Source organism: Pelobates fuscus, chromosome 4 (assembly GCF_036172605.1).
Source record: "Pelobates fuscus isolate aPelFus1 chromosome 4, aPelFus1.pri, whole genome shotgun sequence".
NCBI classification, from domain to species: domain Eukaryota; kingdom Metazoa; phylum Chordata; class Amphibia; order Anura; family Pelobatidae; genus Pelobates; species Pelobates fuscus.
In genome coordinates this window covers 72,298,963-72,325,533 of record NC_086320.1, presented here as the reverse complement: position 1 = coordinate 72,325,533, position 26,571 = coordinate 72,298,963, and the positions used below count along the sequence as shown (strand labels likewise).

General features: G+C 43.1%; 1 protein-coding gene across 1 annotated transcript; it reads left to right on the top strand.

Annotated features, from left to right (window-relative positions):
- The first annotated feature begins 12,172 nt into the window (after positions 1-12,172).
- MRPL53 (mitochondrial ribosomal protein L53) lies at positions 12,173-25,976 on the top strand. The gene is made up of 3 exons (XM_063450361.1): positions 12,173-12,293; positions 18,745-18,857; positions 25,803-25,976. Exons 1-3 carry the CDS (start codon positions 12,199-12,201, stop codon positions 25,919-25,921), a joined length of 327 nt encoding a protein of 108 aa, XP_063306431.1. The 5' UTR covers positions 12,173-12,198; the 3' UTR covers positions 25,922-25,976.
- The last annotated feature ends 595 nt before the right edge of the window (positions 25,977-26,571 follow it).

The window sequence follows — 26,571 nt, the reverse complement described above, 5'->3', positions numbered from 1 at the left end:
CACTTCGGAACTTTGGAATTTCGCAACTTCGGAATTTCAGGACTTTGGGACTTCTATTGCAGCCGCTTAGTAGATAACTCCCTAATTCCCACGGTATTAGGGATTTATCTACCAAAAGGCTGAAATACCTAAATTGGTCTTTCAGACAAATTTACTAATACTAAGTAAAAATTACTTACTATTAGTACATTTTGCCTCTACTCGCTATACCGCGAGTAGGGGCATGTCTAGTAAACAGTGAGCAGCCCCGGGCTGCTCACTGTTTTAAAAAAAAATACCCCCCCGGCGGGTGGGGGCCCTTAAGTAAAATGATGGGGGGGACCTATTGTCCTCCCCCCGCCCCCACCCCTGACCGGTGGGTGGGGGCCCTAAATACTAATAAGGGGGGACCTAATGTCCTCCCCCCTGGCCCCCACCCCTGAGCGGCGGGTGGGGGCCCTAAATTGGTATAAGGGGGGGACCTAATGTCCTCCCCCCTGGCCCCCACCCCTGAGCGGCGGGTGGGGGACCTAAATTTAAATAACGGTGGCCTAATGTCCTCCCCCCTGGCCCCCACCCATGAGCGGCGGGTGGGGGTCTTAAATACTAAAAAGGGTGGCCTTAAAAAAAATGTGTGTCCCCCCAGGTGACTAGGGGTCCCCAAACCCCTAGTCACCCCCTACCCCCCAAAAAAAATGATCCCCCTACCTACCCCCCTCACCCTAAAAATAATGAGGGTGGGACCTTTAAATAAGAACCTGTAAATAAATAAAAATAATAATGTACCATTCAATGTTTTCTTTCATCTAAAATCTTATTTTTTCAGCCCCAAAAAAGGCCAAATAAAAAACCATAATAACCGACACAATTAAAAAAAAAAAAAGAGCGCAAAAAAAAAAATCCTTCTTCACCCATGGAGGGCTCCGCGCAGACTGAGCTCTGCAGGGCGGGGGAAGGCTTATAAAGCCTTGCCCCGCAATTAGGCTCAGAGCACTCTGATTGGTGGGTTTGAGCCATCCAATCAGAGTGCTCTGACAGGTAAATGAAGAGACTGACAGGTAAGTCTCTACATTTACCTGTCACAGCACTCTGATTAGTTGGTTTGAAATCCACCAATCAGAGTGCTCTGTGTCATTTTACACAGCGTGGGAAAGTTCTTTGGAATTTTCCCACGCTGTGTAATTTGACTCATAACTCTCTGATTGGTGGATTAAGTAACCAATCAGAGAGTTATGAGTCAAATTACACAGGCTGCTCACTGTTTAATAGACATGCCCCTACTCGCGGTATAGCGAGTAGGGGCATAATTTACTAATACTAAGTAATCTTTACTTAGTATTAGTAAATTTGTCTGAAAGACCAATTTAGGTCTTTCAGCCTTTTAGTAGATAGCTCCCTAATACCGTGGGAATTAGGGAGTTATCTACTTATTCATTCCTGTCAGTACACTGACTGGCCAAGTAACTTACATTTTATATGAGTGTATGTTACTTGATTGTTGTAAGTGTTGCAAATGCTTACAGGTGAATCCTGGCTATGTTTGTATACTTTTTATTTAAAATTGTATACAATGTAACATTATTCTTCTTTCAGTGGGCAAGTATATTAGTACTTAGGCAATACTGTGCTTCGGAACTTCAGCACTTCGGCACTTTGACACTTCGGAACTTCGGCAACTTTGGAACTTCGGCACTTCGACACTTCGGAAATTCGGTAATTTCGGAACTTCGGGACCTCGGCAATTCGCCACTTCGGCAATTCGGACATTCGGAAGTACCCGAATGTCCGAATTGCCCTATATTCGTCCGAATTCATTTTCGGACCGAAACGAATTGCACATGTCTACTGTACACCACCTCCAGGGATGGAAGTGGTGCAGAAGAAGAATTCCCCAAATTGTCGGCTGCCAGTTGTGGGCCAATAGATCTCGTAAAGATCTTCAAAACAATGAACCAGTGTCCTGACAGAGTCGAGGGTCTTCACCATATTAGCAAGCATTAGTGGCCGAAACGGCTGGGATGCCTACTCTCTGTCAGGGTACCTGTTGTCTCTACCTCAGAGGAGGTGAGATACTTAGACGTTCATCCTCTCAGAGGGGTTGACTCACTCGTTCCTCGCAGTTCTCTCGGCCGTTTACACGCCGGCCGCGAGGGACCCGCTTCCTTTTATGACGCGGCGCTCAGTAGCCGACGTCATGACGACAATCCGTTCCGACCTGTCAATCAAGTCCCGAACACGAATCAGGACTCGTCGGGGGCGTGATTACCTATCTAGAACCAGGGTATAAAGTAGGGCTTTATGCATTTGCTCATTGCCCTGTCGTGGTTCTAGCTTGTCTAGTCACTCAGTGCTCTTGTTATCTATTTGTCTCTTTGGTTTTGACCCGGCTTGTTTGTTCTACCCTGCTTACCTCTATTACCCTTTGACTCGGCTTGTCTCTCGCTTATCTGCTCTCTCGTTCCCTCGACCTTGGCTTGTCTCTAGACCATTCTTTGCTTACTCCTTACGTTAGTCCGGCCATTCTAAGGTCCGGTATACGTACCTACCTCCTGTTTGTACTTTGCGTGTTGGATCCCTGTCCCGATCCTGACATTACGACAGGGCCAATGGATCCTGCAGGTACAAACACTCAGGTTGGTTCTTCCGACTCTAGATTTGAGGCCATGGATCATAGAATGGATCAGATGGCTCTAGCGCTGCAGGCTTTATTATCTCGTTCTAATAATCAACCAGAGGAGATGCGTACTACATCCATCTCCCCTGTAAGTTCAGGTCTAGAGGTAGCCACAGTAGGTGCTTCTTCCCGTATTACTCCTCCTGTACGTTATGGTGGCTAGGGGCGAAGGTTGGATTCATTATCACACTACTCATCGATAAGGCTCTGAGATGGGCCAATCCATTGTGGGAGAATGATAACCCGTTAGTCTATAATTATAATGCCTTTGTCGCTGCTTTTAGAAGAACTTTTGACCCTCCAGGTAGAAAGGTCAATGCAGCTAGATTATTGTTGCGCCTTAGACAAGATAACCGAACCCTTGTGGATTATGCACTAGAGTTCAGGTCCTTGGCGGCAGAAGTTAAGTGAAATGAACAGGCTTATATAGACATATTTTTAAACGGACTATCAGATGAAATTCTAGACGAGGTTGCTACAAGAGAGCTTCCTGAAAATTTGGAGGATTTAATTTCTTTTATTTCTCGTATTGATGAACGTTTAAGAGAGAGGCAGAGCACTCGAGATAGAACCCGTAGACCTTCCTTTAAACTAGCTCCCTCATTTCAAAGTCCTGAATCCACAACCTCAGCTTTTCCAGAACCTATGCAGATAGGCAATACTCGCCTCTCAGAAGAAGAGAGACAGTACAGGAGAAGGGAGGGGTTGTGTATGTATTGTGGAGTAAGAGGGCACCTACGCCTAAATTGTCCTAATCGCCCGGGAAACGCTCGCACCTAAGTTTCTCTAGAGGACAGGCCTTGGGTGTTTCTATTTTGTCCTCTATACATAATTATAAAGATCACAGGCTTCTGCTACCTGTTTCTTTAGCTTGGGAGAAGGGAGTACTAAAAACTATGGCGTTGGTAGATTCCGGAGCTGCTGAGAGCTTTATTGACCAAGTTTTTGTTACTAAACACTCTATTCCATCCCAGCTAAGGAATACACCCTTGGCCGTTGAGGCCATAGATGGTAGACCATTATCTGAACCTGTTATTTTTCGTGAGACCATACCTGTTAACTTAACTGTTGGTATCCTACACGAGGAAGGTATATCTCTTATGCTTATTTCGTCTCCTTCTGTTCCTATAGTCCTGGGGTATCCGTGGTTAAAGAAACATAACCCTATTATTGATTGGGAACTAGGGGAGATAGTCTCATGGGGTCAGGGTTGCCAGAGCAGGTGCTTACAGAAAGTCTCACCGGTTTGCGTAGTTAACGCACCGGCTAATTCTACCCAGTCTACAGACGTACAAATACCGCCTCTGTACCTGGATTTAAAGGCAGTCTTTGACAAAAAGAATGCTGACACTTTACCTCCACACAGGCCCTTTGACTGCAAGATCAGACTCCTGCCTGGGACCATGCCTCCGAGGGGTACGGTATACCCTTTATCCGCTAAGGAGAACTTAGTCTTAGAGGAGTATATTCGTGAGAACCTAGACAAAGGATTCATTAGGAGATCCTCCTCCCCTGCCGGGGCTGGTTTTTTTTTTGTGAATAAGAAGGATGGTACGTTAAGGCCTTGCATTGATTATCGAGGCTTGAATAAAATAATGATTAGAAATGCCTACCCGATTCCTTTGATTACTGAGCTCTTTGATCGTCTAAAAGGCTCCAAGATTTTCACCAAGTTAGATCTCAGAGGGGCGTATAACTTGGTGAGAATTCAGCAGGGTGACGAGTGGAAAACAGCGTTCAATACCCGATATGGGCACTATGAGTACACGGTAATGCCTTTTGGGCTCTGTAATGCACCGGCAGTATTTCAGGACCTGATCAATGAAGTTCTTAGGGAATTTCAACAGGATTGCGTTATTGTATATTTGGATGATATACTAATACACTCTAGAGAAATTGAGACCCACCACAGACAAGTCAGAAGGGTATTGCGCAAACTTCTACAACATGGGTTGTACTGCAAATTGGAGAAATTTAGTTTTGACCAATCTCAGATAAACTTTCTTGGTTACGTGATTTCTGGGGACGGGTTTAAAATGGATCCGGATAAACTCCAGTCTATTTTAGATTGGCCATTACCCAGGGGTCTCAAAGCCATTCAGAGGTTTATTGGATTCTCCAATTATTACAGGCGTTTCATTAAAGGATACTCTTCTATTATTGCTCCTATTACCAATATGACCAGACAGGGGGCTGACACTAAGACTTGGTCTACTGAAGCTCTCGTTGCTTTCAAGACACTCAAGGAACTTTTTGCTTCTGCACCAATTTTAGTTCACCCTGATACGACTTTGCCTTTTTTACTCGAGGTAGACGCCTCAGAGACAGGGGTAGGCGCTATCTTGTCTCAAAGGTTAGGTGTGGATAAACCGTTACATCTATGTGGTTTTTTTTCCAAGAAATTATCTGGGCCTGAAAGCAGATATGACATTGGTGACAGGGAACTACTAGCGGTCATCATGGCTTTAAAGGAGTGGAGACATTTATTGGAAGGGACCTTGCATCCTGTTACTATTTTGACGGAACACAAGAACTTGCCCTATATTGGGGAGGCCAAGCGCATGTCCGCCGGGCAAGCTCGTTGGTCCTTGTTCCTCACTCATTTCAATTACGTGCTCACTTATAGACCTGGTTCTAAGAACTCTAAAGCCGATGCTTTGTCTCGCCAACATGAACCTTCTACTATATCTGAGGCGGTTTTGTCTTCTATAGTTCCCAAGTGCAATATTATGGCCAACACGAGTCTCAGGATTCATTCTCCGTTGCTGGCCGAGATCATGAAGTTACAGCATCTGGCTCCTAGACAGGGTCCTGGGGCAAGGTATTTCGTTCCTCCTGAACTCCAACTGGAACTGTTACAGTGCTTTCACAACAGTAAGGTGGCTGGGCATCCTGGCATTCGCAAGACGTGTGCCTTGATTTCCAAAGATTTCTGGTGGCCTTCACTACGTAAGGATATTAAGGATTTCGTCGGAGCATGTGAGGTCTGTATGAAGACTAAACAACCTCATACGCTTCCATGTGGGCTTTTGCATCCCTTGGAAATTCCCGAGAGACCGTGGTCCTGTCTGGCTATGGACTTCATTGTCGATTTGCCTGTTTCTAAAAAACAGACTGTTATCCTCACGGTGGTTGACAGGTTTACTAAGACGTGCCCTTACCTAAACTGCCATCTTCTCCCGAATTGGCTGAGATATTCGCGAGAGAGATTTTTCGTTTACATGGGATACCCTCCGAAATTGTTTCTGATAGAGGTTCCCAATTTGTTTCCTGTTTTTGGAAATCCTTCTGTTCTCAACTGGGCATCAAATTGAATTTCTCTTCTGCCTATCATCCCCAGTCTAACGGAGCTGCTGAACGCACCAACCAAAAGATTGAACAATATTTACGTTGTTTTGTTTCCGAACACCAGGACGATTGGGTCGGTCTGATTCCTTGGGCGGAGTTTGCACACAACAATCTCGTTTGTGATTCTACTCGTTCTAGCCCCTTTTTCATGAATTATGGCTTTCATCCTTCCATTCTTCCCTCGGTTTCTCCTTCCCAAGGGGTACCGTCGGTTGATGTTCATGTTGCCAATTTGAGGAAGTTGTGGGATCAAACTCGACAAATTCTCCTGCATAATTCCGCGTTGTTCAAGAAACACGCTGATAAGCGTAGAAGGGCGGCTCCGGCTTTTGTTCCAGGTGATAGGGTATGGTTGAGTACCAGAAACATTCACTTGAAGGTTCCTTCTATGAAATTCGCCCCTCGTTACATTGGTCCTTACAGGGTTCTGACTCGAATTAACCCAGTTGCGTATCGTCTGGCCCTTCCATCTGCCTTACGCATTCCTAACTCCTTTCATGTTTCCTTGTTGAAGCCTCTAGTATGTAACAAGTTTTCCTCCGCTGTATCCTCTCCTCGCGCTGTTCAGGTTGAGGGTCAGGAGGAGTATGAGATCAACTCCATCCTCGATTCTCGAATCTCTCGGGGGAGGTTACAATATCTTGTTGGCTGGAAGGGATATGGTCCTGAGGAGAGGACTTGGGTACCTCAGGAGGATGTGCATGCTCCTCGCCTCCGCAGGGCTTTTCACTCTCGTTTTCCATCTAGCCCCGGTTCCTTCCGCCCGGTGGGCGTTTTTGAGAGGGGGGGTACTGTCAGGGTACCTGTTGTCTCTACCTCAGAGGAGGTGAGATACTTAGACGTTCATCCTCTCAGAGGGGTTGACTCACTCGTTCCTCGCAGTTCTCTCGGCCGTTTACACGCCGGCCGCGAGGGACCCGCTTCCTTTTATGACGCGGCGCTCAGTAGCCAACGTCATGACGACAATCCGTTCCGACCTGTCAATCAAGTCCCGACCACGAATCAGGACTCGTCGGGGGCGTGATTACCTATCTAGAACCAGGGTATAAAGTAGGGCTTTATGCATTTGCTCATTGCCCTGTCGTGGTTCTAGCTTGTCTAGTTACTCAGTGCTCTTGTTATCTATTTGTCTCTTTGGTTTTGACCCGGCTTGTTTGTTCTACCCTGCTTACCTCTATTACCCTTTGACTCGGCTTGTCTCTCGCTTATCTGCTCTCTCGTTCCCTCGACCTCGGCTTGTCTCTAGACCATTCTTTGCTTACTCCTTACGTTAGTCCGGCCATTCTAAGGTCCGGTATACGTACCTACCTCCTGTTTGTAATTTGCGTGTTGGATCCCTGTCCCGATCCTGACACTCTCTAACTTCAGACGAAATGCTGCACACAGTCAGTCAAATGGCCCTAGTGAGTCTGATTGTCCGAATTGTGTCATTTTAGTTAACTGGTAATCTGATGCCATCTTGAGATTGCAGAGCAGTTTCAATGTGGGTTGGAAATTGTAGTGCACATTTTCAATAATAAAGGAAAAATGAGCCACCAAGTGTCAGACGAAGAAGGGGTGCCAGGATTATCCTCACCAGCAACGGGGGTGGGTGTGTACGGAGTAGATGTGCTGTGGCTTCCTGAGAGGTTGGATAGATCGGCTGCCATTCCCACAGGCCAAAAGAATGCCGCAGGTCAATCGCAGAGGAAATCTGCCCAGAGATGTCAACAAAGTGTCCAAAACACATTCTATGAGCCTGTTAGGTAGCAGAGTCCCCAAAAGAGTTGCAGGACCAACAAATTTGGCCCATTAGCTCAACCGAGGTGCGTTTGTTCAACAAGGAGGGGAATTTCAAATCTAATGTCAAGGTAATTGAAATATAAGGATAACTGACTTTTTGAGATTTTTTTCAGTTCAACCATTTTGGTCTTCAATTTGAAACTCACTTTTAATTCACGTTGCTTTCCCAACAATTCTGAGTTTAGTAAATAACTCTGTAAGTCTGCATGGAGGTCACATGGATGTGTGATGCACGTCCAAATTTAAATGTGGGATTCTATACGTAAAATAGAGCTTTGTTTAATTAGCAGGGTATGTACACCATCAACTTAAGGAATACGGAGCACGGCAGGATTTCATTACTTGTATATTTGAAAGAATGTACAGGAGCAGAGTTTCCATATTGTTAAAATAGTCAGAGGGAGTACAGGGAAGCAGCCTTTATGTTCTATTAGGCCCGCGCTAACCTGGGGGAAGAGTGGTTTGCAGGTGCCAGATGGTAAGTATATAAACTCGCTATTTAAGGTCATGTAGCAGCGTGGAGCATCCAGACGAGGAGAGCAGTGGGGGTGCGAGGAGCAGGTAAGTTTGTTACACATACAGAAACATACAGACCCAATCAGAGACATACAGTACAGTCATACAGAGACATACAGACACAGGCAGTTGCCCCCTAGGCCGCCCTAAATCATCTGAAAAACAGCCGCTGCGGGCCGTCCTGGGCGAGTGCAGGGGGAATACGGAGCAGGGCACAATTTAATTACTTGTATATTTGAAAAAATGTACAGGAGTAGATTTTCCATGTTGTTAAAATATATAATGAATGCATCTTTTTTATTTATCTATGTGTTGCAAAATGCACTTGTGGACACATATATATAGACAAATAAATTGTTGCAAAAGTAACAAATTAGTGTGGCATACATGATTTGGTATTGACTATTGCCATCTGCTGGAATATGTCATATATTGCAGTTAACAGAAATAATCAATTCTTGAAGCATCCCTTCACAGTTTTGCTTAGCTGAAAGGACTAATGTTGTGTGTCTATAATTATATTAACACCATTGAGAGCTCCTTAGAATAATATTTCAACACCATAAACAGGGCTGGTGCAGGCATTTTTGGCTACATGGGGACAATGCATTTTCTACCCAGCCCCATAAAAAATGCATCTTCATAACGCCCCTTTTGCATTTCTTACCTCATTTGTGTTTCGTATCACCATTTTTTAATGTCTTAATACTTTTGCCCTTTTTTGTGTCTTATACCCCCTTGTGTGTCTCTAACAACCCCCCCCTCCCCTGTGTATCTCTTTCTTCCCCTAGCCCCTTTGTGTGGTTCTTTCTCCACTCATCCCGTTTTGTGTGTCCCTCCTCTTCAGTCCCTTTGTGTGTCTCTTTCCTCCCAGGACATATAGGCATAGATATAAACGCAAAAATACATACATAAACAAAGATACAAACATGGAGGCACACAACCATACATGCACACAGACATAGTTATTTAGGCACACAGTCACAAAGATATACAGACACACAGTCATAAAAACTCAAATTATAAAAGGACATGCCATTAAAAAGGGCAGTGTCCGAGGGAGTACAGGGAAGCAGCCTTTATGTTCTATTAGGCCCGCGCTAACCTGGGGGAAGAGTGGTTTGCAGGTGCATGATGGTAAGTATATAGACTCGCTATTTAAGGTTACGTAGCGGCATCCAGACGAGGGGAACAGTGGGGGTATGAGGAGCAGGTAAGTTTGTTATACATACAGAAACATACAGACCCAATCAGTGACATACAGACACAGTCATACAGAGACATACAGACTACTGTAATGTGGACCATACATGTTCTTTGTCTGACCATTGTCTTCACTCCTTAAAGATTCCCTTCAGGAACTTGAACATTCTCTGAGCATTCTATTTAATTATAGACGGGTTAAGGATTTTTACCGTTAACAGATAATGTCGTTTGTACTAGATGGTTGGTAAAGTACCTGTTTAGTCCTTGAGTAGCAGTCATTACTGATTATGTCCATAACCCCTTTGGCAATTTACTTTTGATCAACAGACGTCTTGCCATTTCTCTCAGCAGTTCCATTTTGATGGGGTGAGTAACATGCTGGGTCTCATGTGTAATACCTTGCTTGTTTAGTATTGACTGAATACTCTCAGCCATGAACTCAGTACCACTGTCAGATCGTATATATTTTTTGTTTCCATATGGGGTTGTGTCAGCAATTAACTTTACAGTGGCTAAAACAAAATCACTCAGATTTTTCAGGAAATATACAAACATTGCTCTAGATTTCCATAGATGTCCGACAGTCCGAATAACTTTCCCCTTTATAGTGTGCAGTTCTTTTTATCTCCGGTAAAGCAAACGTCTACTCCAACGGTTTCCTGCATCACTGGGCCCATAACCTGTTGCCTGATGCAATTTAATGGTAGGATAACCAGGTATAGAAAAAGTATTATATATAATGGCAAAGAAACAATATCACACACGTGTATGATGCTTCTCAGCTCCATGTACAAGAGAAGAGGCACGACAAAAACTTTATTCACACTAGTCATTAACACCATTGAGAGCACTTTAGAATAAAAGCTCAAAGACCACCAGGAAGACGACGAGGGACATCTTAAGGTAAGTAAAACCCTTGCATCCTGCAACCACCCTAACTGTATCTGTCATTGTCACTTTGCAAAATATGACAGATCTGCTTTAACCAATTGCAAATTATACATTCCTGCCCTCATAACAACTTCACTGAGCATATGTTGTTACATGACTGGGAGTGTTCCTTTAACTGTGAATTGACTATTACTGGTTTCCTTACCCTAATAAATGCAATACCAGTATACCAGGTGAGGTTTTTCAGAGGAGATGAGAAAAAAAACACCATATACCTCTGTGTACATGGCACCTTTAGTGCACAATGATGCTTAGGGTGTTCTCAGTCTCACCCAAGCATCTACAGAGAATTGCCATGGTGCGCATGCATGTATTGCTTAGGCCAGGGGTAGTAAACATGGTCTCTAATGCCCACTAGTGGGCGGTTTGGGATTTCAGGTGGGCGGTGGTGGGTTTTGCAAGAAAACGCCTGATTGGTCTCGATGGCCGTGGACCAAGGCCGGCAGGGGAGATCCTTCCATCTCCCCTGCCAGCCCATGCAGAGCCAGCCTTGCTGTAAGCTCTCTCAGGCTGGTGAGGAACTGAAAGATCTCCCACATTGGCCGGCTGGCACTTTGTTCCAGCAGAGGGAGGGAAGGGCCTGGGAGGCCCTGTATTCCTCCCGCGAGCAGGTTGGTCTGAGCATTACAATGGCAACCCTCAGATACAGTGCTGTGCTCGCAGGAGGACTGGAGAGTCAGCTGCAGGCTAAAGTGAACATTCCACCACTGGACCGCCAGCGCTTGCAGTGTTATGTCCCACCCTTCCTGGTAAACGGTAAGAAGAAAAGAGGGGGAGACATTAAGATTTCACATCTCAACCTGTGCACCCTTCACACGCGCTACACCCCTTACACACTCAGACTGCCCCCTCACACACACACTACACCCCTCACTCACACAGAGTCCCGCTGACACACACTGCACCCCTGACACACACACATCAACACTCACACACACAGCACCCTTCAGACACAAACACACACACACACACATACAGCACCTCACAGACACATAGATACAAAGTAGAATAGAAAACAGAAAAAAATGGATGCATTTAAGTACATATATATATATATATATATATATATTTTATTTTTTTTAAAAACACTCCTTTCTAAAAAAAAAAAAAAAATCTCACTTGCGCTATTAAATTAGTTACTGCGGCACTCGTGGGCGGTAAGGAAATTTTACCATCAACAAAGATACAAGAACCTCCCTGGTTTAGGCATTCATTCAGTAGTTCCATATTCACAGTACATGCACATCCATGAAGGAATGGAAAGAATGCACCTTAATAAAAAAAATCTGCTGACAACTAAAGAACAAAACAAAATACAAACTAGCAACTCATAATCAATTTTTGCAAAACTCTCACTTGCTCCAGGTCCTAATTAAGGTATTTTATTATTGTATTCCACTTGTAGAGTGAACTTGATCTCTCCCATTAAAGAAAGCACTTCAAGCTAATGCAGCACACACAGTCCAGGTAAATTATTAAGATACTGAACCCCTGGTCTGGCATGGTCTCTCTTCCATCACTCTGACAGCATCTAAAGTTCTCAATCCTTTAATAACAATAAATAAATCATGAAGCAGCATGACAAGGGCTAATAGAACACAGAGTGAGCATGTGCAACTTTACAAACTACAACTCCCGGGATGCTCTGCGCGGCGACCTGTCACACGCGGGCGAGGAGGTTGACGGGAGAAGCGGTTCCTTTTCTGTGATTGGCTGGTTGCACCAGCAGCGCTTGCCGAGTAATGGCTGCCTCCGGTAAGGCCACTCTGGTGCTGAAGTCAGTGAAGTCCATCGCTATCCGTTTTTGTCCCTTCGAGTCCAACGTGAGATCTGCGAGGTGAGGCCCTGCCAGTGTGATGATAGCCGCCCCCATAATGCCCTGATACCCACACAGAGCTAATGGAAAGCCTTGCTCCTGTCCTCAGCCACCCCTTTAAGGTCATTCAGAGCATAGGGACTCGGTTTAAAGGGGCACTGCCAATTGTAGGGTCTCTCCACTGTCTGAGAACACTGCACATGGTGACATGTCCGCCTGTTCGACATACTTTTTAAAGGAATACTTTGGACACCATAACCACTTCACCTCAATGCAGTTGTTATGGTACCTGGAGTCCCTGACACCTTCTTACCTTCCAGTGTAGCACAAGTCGTAATGTCCCCAGGTTGCCCATCGTGCTTCCTCGCCTCTGAAATGCCAACGTGTACCCCAGCAGCAGCAGCGATAATGTCAGCTGACGTTCTCCGCCTAGAACTAGTCACCTAATGCGAGTACTCGTAGTAGATTTTTTTTTTTTTTTATAATCATAGTATAGTATGTTTTTCACTGCGCGTATTCTTTATCTACACTCTCAGTCGGAGGATAGGGTCAGCTGACATGGTGCTGTCCCTTTGCTGCTTGAGCGATTGCGCCCACTTTTGATGATTACCGACGGAGAGTGTAAAAGGTGCCTGGGGACGCTACTTATGTGTTAACCCCTTAAGGACACATGACGTGTGACATGTCATGATTGCCTTTTATTCCAGAAGTTTGGTCCTTAAGGGGTTAAACGGCTCGCAAATGGTTACTCATTGGAAGATAACATGTCACCAGTGGACTCCAAGCACTGTAACCACTTAATTGCGATGATGTGTTTATGGTGCCCAGTGTATTCCTTTAACTGTTTCTCCCTGGCAGCCCCATCTTCTTACTGCTATACTTTTCAGGTTCCTAGCAACGTCGCTCACCGGGGACTGTTGTAATTATTGTACTCCTGTGTGTGCACTAGAATGCAAGTTTACAGGGCTATTCAGTAAAGTGAGAATTCCAAGTGAATTTCACATTTAAAGCCAGAGTAGCTCAACTGAAAGCATAGCTGACTGAGATCATTTTTTTTACATTTTGACTATTTTGGCCTTAAAATTGAAATTTAATTAGAATTCACCTGAAACAGCTGGAGCCTGTGCTGCACATGCGTGCTAGCACTCCAGCTGGTGTAGAGAAATCTGATAGAAGCTCTGAGTATGTCCTGGGAACTCCTCCACAGCAAGGCCCTGGAAGGTAAGATAAGCTAAATTTACACTTTCATTTTAGTTTGTGCATTCACTAAGCTTAGGAACACAGGACATTAAAGGGACACTCCAGGCACCTAGACCACTTCTGCTCATTGGAGTGGTCTGGGTGCCAACTCCCACTACCCTTAACCCTGCAAGTGTAATTACCTTGCAGGGTTAAGTCCTCCCCTAGTGGCTGTCTACTAGACAGCCACTAGAGGTCACTTCCTGCATCATAGCACAGATTATCTGTGCTAGAGCGTTGCTGGACGTCCTCACGCTGTGTGAGGACCTCCAGCGTTGCTCTATTCCCCATAGGGAAGCATTGAAATTCATTTTCAATGCTTTCCTATGGGGTGCGCCAATGCGCATGCGCATTGGGACTCCTCGGCCGGTGGGCGGGATCAGTCTCGCCCACCGGCCGACGGAGGAAGAAGGTGGAGCGGCGGGGGAGGAGGCAGCGATGTGGGACATGTCGCTGCCTGAGGTAAGTGACTGAAGGGGTTTTCACCCCTTCAGTAACCGGGTGGGAGGGAGAGGGACCCTCCAGTGCCAGGAAAACGGATTGTTTTCCTGGCACTGGAGATTCCCTTTAAGGGTTAAGTGAGGGTTCAAATTAGGGTTAGGTAAGCTATTCTAACCTCTCTCACACTTTATTCTAACCCTTGGGTTAAATTAAAGTGCCGGCATCACTAAGAGACGCGTGAGGGAGCTGAGCAGGAAGATCAGAGCTTCCTCGCGCCTGCATTGTCCGCACGCCCAGCCACTTAGCAACCCCACTGGACCCCAGGGACTGCACGCTCAGCCTAGCAGCCCCACAGGGACATAGAGACTCCAGGCCAGCACTCCCAAAGGTAGGGTGACTGGGTGGAGTAATATGTTTTTAAAAAAATAATAAATTGTTTGTCAGTGAGTGTGTGTGTGTTTGTCAGTGTGTGTGTGTTTGTCAGTGTGTGTGTGTTTGTCAGTGTGTGTGTGTTTGTCAGTGTGTGTGTGTTTGTCAGTGTGTGTGTGTTTGTCAGTGTGTGTGTGTGTGTTTGTCAGTGTGTGTGTGTGTTTGTCAGTGTGTGTGTGTGTTTGTCAGTGTGTGTGTGTTTGTCAGTGTGTGTGTGTGTTTGTCAGTGTGTGTGTGTGTTTGTGTGTGTGTGTGTTTGTCAGTGTGTGTGTGTGTTTGTCAGTGTGTGTGTGTTTGTCAGTGTGTGTGTGTTTGTCAGTGTGTGTGTGTTTGTCAGTGTGTGTGTGTTTGTCAGTGTGTGTGTGTGTTTGTCAGTGTGTGTGTGTTTGTCAGTGTGTGTGTGTTTGTCAGTGTGTGTGTGTTTGTCAGTGTGTGTGTGTTTGTCAGTGTGTGTGTGTGTTTGTCAGTGTGTGTGTGTGTGTGTTTGTCAGTGTGTGTGTGTGTGTGTTTGTCAGTGAGTGAGTGTGTGTGTGTTTGTCAGTGAGTGAGTGTGTGTGTGTTTGTCAGTGTGTGTGTGTGTGTGTTTGTCAGTGTGTGTGTGTGTGTGTGTTTGTCAGTGTGTGCGTGTCTCTGACACTGAGTGTGCGTGTCTCTGACACTGAGTGTGCGTGTCTCTGACACTGAGTGTGCGTGTCTCTGACACTGAGTGTGCGTTGGTTAAACAGTGTGTGTGCCAATGACTGTGTATCTGTCAGTCAGTGAGTGTATGTCAGTGTATCGGTAAGGGCGTGTGTCTGTCAGGGAAAAAGGTGTATTGGTTATAAAAAGGAAGATAAATTTGGAAGGCGGGGGGGGGGGGGGGGGAAGCTGCCTGAGTTTTGTCATGCCTAATACCCATCACTGACTGTCCCAACCATTCAGCTTCATGATAGCCTAGATATATGGGGGAAAGCGAGAGAGAAGAAAATGATGACCCAAGTTTGGATATTTCTTACTGTTATACACCAGATTCACATTCTCTTGATTGAGTTAGTCAACCTTTTAATGCCTACCGGCCACTTTTGTATATTTGTGGATGGTAAAATTTCCTTACCGCCCACCAGTGACACAGTAACTAATTTTATAGCGCAAGTGCAATATTATTATTTTTATTTTTTTAAATATGTACTTAAATTTATCAATTATTTACCCGTTTTCTATTCTACTTTTTTTTTTTTTTTTTTTTTTTATGTGTATGTGAAGGGTGTTGTGAGTGTGGGGGTGAGGGGTGCTCTGCGTGTATGAGGGGGCAGTGTGTGTGTAGGGTGCATATGGTTTATGCTGTGTGTAGGTGGGTAAGATGTGAAAATCTATCTTAAAGGACCACTGTAGGCAGCTTAATAAAGTCGTCTGGGTGCCAGGTCCATCTAGGATTAACTCTGCCTGCTGTAAACATGCTGCGCGTGGCCGGTCTCCATTCGTGGGGTTCTTCTGCGAACACCATACACAGGAATCTCTTTTTATTTCAGGATACGAATGCTCCCCCTGTTTGGTAGCTCATATCTCCCGAACGTTGTTCGTGTAGGTGGTCGAGAACCGTGACTGCCCACGTTCGGGAGACAATATGGCCATGCTCTCGGCCACGTGTACGGTCATACGAACTGGCGGCCACCCGGGGAAGCACTTATTAATTGTTTCCCTTGCAGTTTTGCACTAGAGTGGTAGGTGTCAACGTTCTAATGGGGCACAGGGGTGATCTTTGTTTGGGAGACGAAGGGATTCCGGTTTCTATGAAGTCTCCCTAACCGCCAAAGAGGAACCACGCAAAATAACAGGGGAAAAACACATGAAAGGTGGAAGTTTTATTACAGTGGGTACAGACAGCCAAAAAAAGGGGAATAAAAAGGATCTGGTAAGCGTCCATTCCTTTACAGCCTGCAAAATCATAGGTGGCTCATAAACTGTGAGAAGTCTCAACTGACCACAACCAGATAGTTCAGCTTTTTGGGACTAAGCCTAGATCCCATCTCTAGGAAACGCCTGTACTTCCTGTAGAGAAGTAACGAAAACTAAAGCAAGCTCGAATCTCATGGGGAAATAAAAAGACCTGTAATATCAGCTATTCCAGTGGTCAAGTGGGCCAAAGCCAAGATGAGAGCACTAGATTGACATTCTAGCAGAATTGGACCAATGGAATGATTTACTGGATCATTGAATGTCTTTATGGGAAGGCACTATCAAAAGTTTCAGTTGCTGGATGATGACACCTTTTCCTTCAGTAAGGCCTTTCGTTCAGGCTAAAGAGTTCAACCTGAGGTTGGTTGAGGTTAAACAAGAGCTATAGGCCAGATTTCCTGGATTCTGTAGCTTTGATATTGAATTTTCATTTCTCATACATTTTTTCCCTCCATTTGTTCTTATCCCATGGGTGGTAAACAAAATAATCAAAGAGAATTCTCAAGTGATCCTCTGAATTTCTTTTTTAATCAAGGAGAAGTTGTCTCTCCAATCTGATGTGCCTTTCAAAAGGAAATATTGGACACTTTCTTTTAAGGAGAACATCCTGGAGTATTATCTCTATTCACTAGAGACTATGAAGAACTTTAAATTGACAGCATGGTGTATGAACGGCAGATTCTCTCCTCCAGGGGTTTAGAAGCAAATGTTATTGCTATTATAGTACAAGCTAAAAAGGCAAGTTTGAGGATTTGAAAGAAGCGTGTATCATACTGACAAAATTGACCCTCTCCTTCAAGCTTTTGTTCCGAACTTTGTGAGATTTCCTCAACTGGTATTTTTCAAGGGACTTCGATCTGAATCCGTGAAGTTTCAAATATCCTGCAGTAGGTTCTTCTCCGTTAGCAATCTGGGATTGCAACCACTGATCTCTTGATTCATCAATCTAGCTCCTACCAGTGGAGAAATAATTTCTCTTTTGGGATGAAAATTTAGTTCTGTCGCCACTTTGCGAACCTCCCTATGAGTCCATGTCATCATGCAATATCTACATTCATGTAAAACTATATTTTTGTTGACCATTACATCAGCCAAAGGACTGGGGGATTTAAGGCTATTGCTCATACTGAACCCTACCTGGTTTTCCAGTTTGACAAAGTCATTCTAAGATTACACCCATCTTTTAGACCCCAGATTTCTTCTCTGAATAATATCAGTCAAGAAATTATTTTGTACGCGTTCTGTAAGAATCCAAAACTCAAAGAAGTAAGGTTTCCTTCATTAGATGTAAAGAGCTATATTTCAATTAATTTGGACAGAACCAAGAAATTTTGTAAATCTGCTCCTTCTATTTGCCCTTTACAGAGGAAGCAACAAAGGTTAACATAGCTTCCACATGACTAAAGTGGAATAAATAGGCTATTTCTCTAGCTTACTCAGAAAAAGTCTCCTCTGTTACCACAAGCACATTTCACTAGAGCTATTTTAACTTCATGGGCCTCTAAGGCATTGGCCTCTCCAGAAGAAATCTGCAAAGCCGACACTTGGTCTTCCATTAGCAAATTTAGTATTATCGATTGGATGTTAAGGCCTCTAAAGTTTCATGTTTTGGGAGTAAGGTTCTGGTAAAATGTAGACCAGACCCTACCATTCGTAAACTTATGTATATCTCTTGAGTGTGTACTGCCTCTATCGGCAGTGGTAACACAAAGTTTACTTACCGTAAAATAATTGACAGTAGGATTAGAGGCAGTACAAGTTTCCCTCCTTATTGATATTGATATTTTGCAGTACTTTTTTGTGTAATTTCTGGAAATGTTTGGGCATTGTGACAATGTATACTGTGGGTAGGAGGAGTATTAGGAGGGGACCAAGGTCTCTTCCTTAGGCTGCCTGTACTGCAGAAGATCCCTCAGGTGTGTACTGCCTCTAATCTTAATTCTGAATTAGAACCTTCTTCCGCTCTTTCTATATTTCCTAGTGTTGTGCAGAATTTTTTTTTTTTTTCTGGTGCGTTTCAGACTTTCAGAGGGCACTATAATGTTAGTAATGCAGATTTGTATTCCTAACACTCTGGTCTCTTTCTAAAGAGCTTTCAAGCTCTTTATTTGTCTGTTTTTCGTTTTTTTTGGTTTTTTTTTCTAAATCTGTGAAATGTACGATTGAAAGTGCAGGCACAGGCAAGTCAGTAAGCTGAAGTGGTTATAGTGTCTAGAGTATTTTTTAAACTTAATTGAAATGCTGTTAATTTGTGGAAATGTTAATGTGTGCGTGACTTAAAGATTTGTAGACAGTATTGACTGTAATGGATTCCTTTCTTTTGCATGTATAGAACCCCATGAGACTTTATCTACTTTAAGTTGTTTTGTTTAATTTCTGTATATTTCCCCTATATACGTTTGTAGACATTATTTCTTTTATCTTGCAGAGAATTCTTGGAAGCTATAAATTTTAAAAAGGTTCGTACGACAAACCTAAAGTGCCAGGTGACTGTAGATGCAAGACACGATCAGTCTGAGCCTCAAGTAGACATTCTGTTTGGTAAGTAGCCCTTTATATGTAATCCAGAAATCTCTGCCAGTGATGTTGAAGGATATGTATCCCAAGGTCCGTGTGTCACCCACTTTTTCCGTGCTGTAAATGTGTGGTTAAGGATGACAAAAAAACTGTACAGGGTTCACATAATGGGTGATTATCATTGCCATATTAAAAAAAAAAAAAAAAAGTTTTGAATACAGGGACCCAGTTATCTCTGTATGAGCAAATATATAAAAAAAAAATGTAATACTGCAGTAGTCCACTAGAGGTCATAACAGACTTGTACATTGCGCACGATTGTTGAAGAAAAGAAAAACATTGCCCTTAAGATTTTAGCACTGAAAGGTTTATTTACCAAAGTGAGAATTCAAAGTGAATTTAAAATTTTTAATGTCAAAATAGCCAAACTGGAGCAATTCTTGAACTATGCTTCCAGATTTAAATTTAAAATTTTCGCTGAATTCTCTCACTGTATAAAATAAACCTATGAGTGATGCGACAGCATTATAATATGTAGAAATAAAGTGGTAAATACTTTCCTTTGAAAAGGTTTCAGTTTAAAGGAACCCTACAGCTGTAGGAATGCAAATCTGTATTCCTAATGTTATAGTTCCCCCTGTTCCTACTCCTTTTCAGGTCACCCACCCCGGATGCAATAAAAATGTAATAAACTAAAGATTTACTTACCTTTTTCCAGCACAGAGGCTTAGCTGTCCTCCCCAAGCGACATCACGTAGGACACAAGGCCCCCTCCGCGATGGTCCAATCTAATACTCTTCATAGAGGAGCACTTGGGAACTTTTGTTGCAAGTGCCGCATTGAAAATTCTTCATAGAAAAGCATTATATCAATGTTGTCCTATTGGGTTTCCACATGTTTTAATTGGAAACCCAATAGGGTTTCCAATTAAAATAATAAGTGCCTCTAGTTTATGTCATACTAACAGCCACTAGAGGTGGTCGTAGTCCTGCATTGTGAACATTGCACTTTCTCAAAAACGGTATTGTTTTATTTTTCAGGGCTAAGGGGACAGGATGACTGATATTACTCTAATGCAGGGGTAGGCAACCTACGGCACTAGTGCCATGCACGGCACTCAAGGCTGCTAGAGCCAAACAGGCTCTGGCCTTTCAGGAGTCCCATTAAACTTCAGATATCTGCTAATACGAAAAGGTGGTGAAGGACAATCCTCAATTTATGCATTGCAGCACGTAGAGGAAGTGATCTCAGATCACTTCATTCCAACACTTGTGAATGAGAATCCACACCGTAGTAGAGCGTCCCGCAGCTGCTGTTGCAGCTCCTGTCTTTGACCTGTACCTGGCCAGCCTGGTCCCCACTGGAACCCAGGGGAGCCACCCACACTGCTAGATATACACAGACATGTAGAATAACCCGCCACTCATACAAATAATACGGACAGCCCACACACAAACACAACACACAATCTGCACAAACATAACCGGCTAACAATCCACATACATGCACACAACCCCACATGCAATACCCCAAACAGCCCCCACACACTACTAAACGCACAATGTGACATATCCATCCACACACAATTCCACAAGCAGCCCCCATACACAGCCCACATTCATATGTATCATACATGATACCATAACCTACTAATGAACACATACAATATTTTAGCTTATATACACACAAATACAACGATACCAAGCAACTGCAGTATAAATAACACAAGCAGAATACAGCAAAATAAACATCTCAATTTAAAAAAAATAGGACCAGCACGCTACGGGACATCACGATCCTATATCAGCACAGTGCTGCTAAAAGGTTGCCTACCCCTGCTCTAATGCATCAGTCTAATTTTATTTAATGTTCAAGATTTCAGAAGTTCTGTATCCATATACAATTTTATATTTTCTACTTATCTTTTCTTTTGTGTCGCAGCTGGTTGTTGGTTTAAACAGGGATATGTGGTACATGTGATAAATCACATAAATTAAAGTAACACTCCTGGCACCGTTACCGTATTGGAATGAAGTTGTTATGGTTGTAGGAGATCCCAGGCGCTGGCTTACCTTTATGAGCTTAAGAAAGGTTTGATTTTCTCAAGCCATTTTGTGAATGGGGAGATATTGATTGGCTGAGAGCGTAAGCTGATGCTACCAGCCATTCAGTGGCTCACCTGGCCAAAGCTTGCTCTTTCAAGAGTCTAAGCCACAACAAAGCACAAATAAATAATTATAAAACCAAAGATTCTGAACAGCGGAAGGATGGGGGCAGAGTTGGATATGGAACTTTGGACATAAATAGTTAAGCTGACCCCAAGGACCTCCTGGCACCAAACAACTTAATTCAAATGACGTTGTTATGGTACCCTGAGCTTTCCTTTAGTCTGTACATTGTGTTAGTAATGTTTAATTGAAAATCCATGCTCACCTGCTCGGTCATAGTGCTATGTGAAGCTGTGGTCATCGCCTCCTCTGTGGGAAATGTTGACAAGGCTAATATATTATGCAGTAGGGTAGGATATAAGGCTACACTCCATCCTTGAAGGAACTGTCTTTCCTCTTGGAGCTGTTAGAAAGATGAAAAATGTACAGCACCAGAACTGTGTAGATTCACGAATGCTATATGCACAGCATAGCGCTGTAGAATAACCCTTTATATTATGGTATTACTCTCCGCCTATTGCCTAAGTTTGCTCTTTGCTCTGTATCAGGATAGTTTGTTTGAACATCTGTGATTGAGCCACACACGTTATCTGGATTTGTATTCATATCTCTATATAGCTGTAAGTTAGGTCTAAAAAAGTGTTAAACACAATCGTCACCAGTTGTTTGGTATTGAAAGTTGTAGATTAAATGTTTTTGGCAATAAAGAGCCAACGTGCCACTTTTGCATAGGAGATGGATGTTAATATGGGGCAGAAATGCAGCATGCATTAGAAATTTTATTAAAATATAATTTTATTGAAATTCTCCATTTTGAATGAACAGCAAACAGAACCATGTACACAAAGTGTTACAGAGCAGACACGAAGAAAAGTACCGTCATTTTCAGTTAATCACAATCGCTAAATAAACTTTCTAACGTATCGGTAAACCATTAAATGCAGACAAAGTATCTGATATAAAGTAATAAATAACAAACATACTTTAATGGTATATAAAAAAAAAATTGTTGAAATCCCTCAGCGTATGTAGCCTCTTAAAGGACCTGTATATGACAACAAAAGGCACGTTAAATTTTTTTATTTTTTTTATTCTTTATTTTGGTTGTGCATTTGTGAAGATTACAAACAAGCATTCTGTAAGTCACAGCAACATGGGCAAGCTTCAGTACAATATGTCTAGAACTGAAAGTGACATTTGAGGAGCATGCACATTTTTTATATGTATATTCAAACAAGCTTTAACTATTTAGTTGCAGCTGAAAAGTCCCGCTAGGCATAAGATAATGATGACGAGTAACACAAAATTTAAATAATTAATATAATATGGTAGCTTAGACTATGCGGTTAGGTACAGGAGACTTGTTACAAATTGCAATGGGCATCAGGAGGGAGATTATCTGGCATGACAAGTTTTTTATCTATAGCCCAGCATGGCCATTAAAATAAAATAAGAAAAAAAATAAAAAAATATTAGGTACACATGTCGGCGCAATGAGGGCATGCTTTGAGGGATACATGTTGAGTATATGCACCAGTTAGCGGCACATTATTGGGTAATAAGCAGGATAATATATATATAAGAGCACAGTGGTTAGATTAACGTGGCAGGGAACTAGTTAAGGTATCGTTATACTGTGCAGTGCTAGCCTGTTATTAAGGTGCATGTCTGCTGAACATATGAAGATTTTCAGACTTCATGTTACCCTCAGCTGCGCAATATATAGGCATGCAATGACTAGATAGTGGTCTAAACATTAAGTGGTGGCAGAGCAAATAGGCGCAGGACCAAATATAAAACATTGCTATGTATTATGCAGCGGTTTCATGTTTTGTCACTGCGTTTGGGCTTGCAGGAGCGTATTTCGCCTCTGAGTCAGTTCGGTCCGCTCAGCCAACACTTGCTCTGGGGGTCCTGCTGGCGGGCCAAGAATAGTACAATTAAAGGCGTAGCTTGTACTTCAGCAGTTCTCCGCAGGGCGAACCGCTATGGCCCAGAGAGAGCCGCGTCAAGGCCCCCTGTTCACACTTCAGCCGATGCCTGTTCTGGGCAAGCTACCATCCTGCAGTATGGTGCTATGGAGACATCTGTGTGCTTCAATCACTTGTGGCAAATTGGTAGAATGAGCGGTCAGTCCATGCAGAATGTGCAGTGCTTCCCATTGCTCTGCAGCTCTCACACTGAACACCGCTCGTGGTTTGTTGTTGACCTGCTTCTGTGTTGTGCCATGTGATGGTCGTTTCTGGTGCTGCCGGCGCGGTCCGTGCCGTAGGTTCGGAGTGCACAGGAGTCCTGCAGACAGCCGGAGAGGTCCAGCCTTAGTTCCCCGCATCACTTTTCGCTGTTTAGCCTTGCGCTGGAGCGTTTTGCAGGCGCTGTTGCGTCTTCCCCGCGGGAGCCCCCTTCGGGTGTGAGCTTTGTGCTTTTTCTCTACCTGGTGTGGGCGTCTCTCAGGTAAGTGGCTGCTTGTCTGCTGTGTGGCATGTTGTAATGCCCGGCTTTCCAGTTTGTGCCAAAAGGCCCTGAGGACAGCCTCCAACCTGGTCTGTAGATCAGTGTGGGGATCCCGAGGGCTGGAGGGACACGTGGCGTCCGCCATGACAGGAGGTTCTGTGGGATGATTGCTGCCCTGCTTGGTTCCGCCATCATCACTCTCCTTGTGTGAGTAGTTCTCCTGGGGTGGACCTCGATCACCCCCGACGGTCCAAGGGGGGGGGGTAACGTGGCTCTTGCCTCACGGGAGCCGCTGCCAGGCAGCTCCGAGTCGGGAGATCGGCCGCCTCTCCCGCCCGACGCATACCAGGCCGCATGTTTTCACCGGTGCAGCAGTTGGGCTTCCAGCCGGTCACCGATCCTACCTGCAAGTCCAGGCTAGGTCAGGAGGTGGAGTAGGCTCCTGCTGTCGCTTTGAGTGGGCTGTAAGGGGCTAAATTTCTCGTTAGATTGCACGCTTTTGGAGGAGCCCCTTAGAAACACGACTCTCCGCCATGGCTGTCAAGCCCCGCCCCCAAGGCACGTTAAATTTAAATAGTTTATTTTATTTTTTTACTGAAAAACTTTGAAATATTTCTAGCTAGCCTGGGGGGTGTACTCTGCCTGTAATTGTCTCTAGATGTCTTCAGGCAGTTCAAATAAGCATTTCCTCTTCCTTGTACAGGAATCTGGCTTTAAACTGAACAAAAAAAATAAAAATCAGCATTTCTCATGGCATGGTCAAAATGGTTCTCGTGTGACTTTTGCTTGTGTTTGTGGCCTGCACTGTTGTTTCTGTTTCCCCAAGCCACATGGTGATCACTTCCACATATTTAACTTGGAAAGGTTGAATGGTGACCTGTCATAGGAACTGGAGGCTTTGATGTGCTAGATTGCCTTGTAGTGTTTTGCCAATGGCAGCCTCAGGGGTCCATGCTTTACTCACAACTGAGTAAGTTTTCCTCTTCAGATGCTCAAGCATTGATGTATTTAGCTTTAGGTCGTTGCTCTCTCCCATATACAATTTTTTCACATGCACTAGTTTTATATGTGGGATGAATATGTAGGGATATTTTTTCCAAATAAGTAGAGTATGTGGCAATATGTACATTTCCTATATTTATGAAACATTTGTCTGAATTTTTATTATTATTTTTTTTTTTATATCCCTGTAAAATGTAAACGTGTGATTATTATGTATGTGTTGTGGTTCGCATGTGACAGTATCAAACTCATTATTGTTACTGGCAGCACTGTACAATTGGGGAAAAATACATTAAATTTAGACAGACCAATACAAAAGGCACTGTAGTTCTCTTATACGAGTAATTGGCTAGATAGCCTGTGAGCTTACATTCTAGAGTTTAAAATGGGGAGTTGAGACCAGAGGTAGCAGCGTAAATCTGAAGGTGACGGCAGAGAGAATGAAAGGATAATTGCATCCACTGGTAACATGTAAAAGGAATGAGGGGACTGAGTGTGATGTCAAACAGCTGGAATAGTATGCTATACATTTAGAAGGAACATGGGTATATAGTGTTTAGTGGACATGAAATGGCTCTGTTTCTATTGGTCAAAGGAACAGGAATGGAGATGGTTATTTGAAGGTATTTACTGCTGGGAGGGTGAGGTGGTAGAACAAACAGTGCTGCTCAAAGGTTCTGAGGTAAACTTTGTAAAATGTGTACTATTGAATGGAGGGATGGAACCAGTGAACACCAGGCACTACAACCAATACATTGAATGAGATGAAGTGGTTATAGTACCTAGAGTGTCCCTTTAATTACATTTTTTTTTTTTTTTACCTAAATGGACCGTGTTATTTAAAATACATTAAAGGCACACTATAGGGTCAGGAACACAAACATGTATTCCTGAACCCTGTAGTGTTAAAAACACTATCTGGCCCCCTTTGCCCCAGTAAATATCATAAAATCTTACCTTTATTCCAGTATCCTGGTTCTTACTCTACCCCTGATTTGCCTCCTTGGCTGACATCGTCAGAGGTGATGATCTCAGGCAACCACAATGCTTTATTTTCTTTGAAAAGTCAGTTTATTGCAAAAGGCCTGCAGGGAATAATTATACTCACTAGAACAACTAAATTAAGCTTTAGTTGTTCTGGTGGCTACAGTGTCCCTTTAACAGTTCCAAACATTAAAAAAAAAAAATAAATTAAAACAAATCATCATCATCAAACAGATCATGCAACTGCATTTTTTCTTTTAATTAATTGGCAGTAATCACAGTAACATTTTTTTTTTAAATAATTGCAAATGCTGTTTTTATCATCTTACAGAAGTAACCTTTCTTTCTTTTAACTCCTTAGATGATGGTGAAAGACTCTTGATAAAGTCAGCCAATGTGACATCCAAGGAAATGCTGTCTGCTTTGAATGCTAAATGTGTGTCCAAAGACTCCCAGGCAAAAGAAACGGGGAAAAAATAGCAAATCGATAGCTTTTTTTTTTTTTTTTTTTCGCAAACCATTATAATCAAGAAAAGTACAATTGGCAGTTGATTGGCAGTTCACATCTCTCTAGTTATAGTCCGAAACAAACAGAAGACGAAAATGTGATGTTTGTATCTTTAAACTCATAATTGTTACGTAGTTCATTATTGTTGTTGAATGTTTTATGCAAATATGCCCTTGTATATAACACCATTTGTCTAATTATACCAAAAATGAAAGATGGTATTTTTTTTTTTTTTTGTGGTTGTCACACAGGAATTCTTGAAATGTAAATAAGGAGAAGCCATTAAAAGAAGAAAAATACACAATATTACCAAATATTGAATTGGCAGTAATTTTCTATGTGGGATAGTCACGCTGGATTCCCCAAATAATTAAATTACACTGGTGTAAAACGCACAACGAGTTTGGCAAATTAAAATCCGTTTGTATAATCAAAAAAATTAAGTATGGAAATATTTGTGATAATGCGTTTAAATATGCTTATTACTGGTCTATTTTTGGATGTATTTTGTTATTTTCAGTTTGTGTCATCGTGTCATGATATCTCCAATCTGTATCTCAATATCCTTTCAGTTTAAAGTAACCAGATATGCACAGGAAATATACCAAATGTACATTCTTCT

Coding starts and splice junctions, on each gene's coding strand:
- MRPL53 (XM_063450361.1), top strand. CDS start 12,199: ATGGCTGCCTCCGGTAAGGCCACTCTGGTGCTGAAGTCAGTGAAGTCC. Junction 12,294..18,744: donor TCCAACGTGAGATCTGCGAG/GTGAGGCCCTGC, acceptor TTTATCTTGCAG/AGAATTCTTGGAAGCTATAA. Junction 18,858..25,802: donor TCAAGTAGACATTCTGTTTG/GTAAGTAGCCCT, acceptor TTAACTCCTTAG/ATGATGGTGAAAGACTCTTG.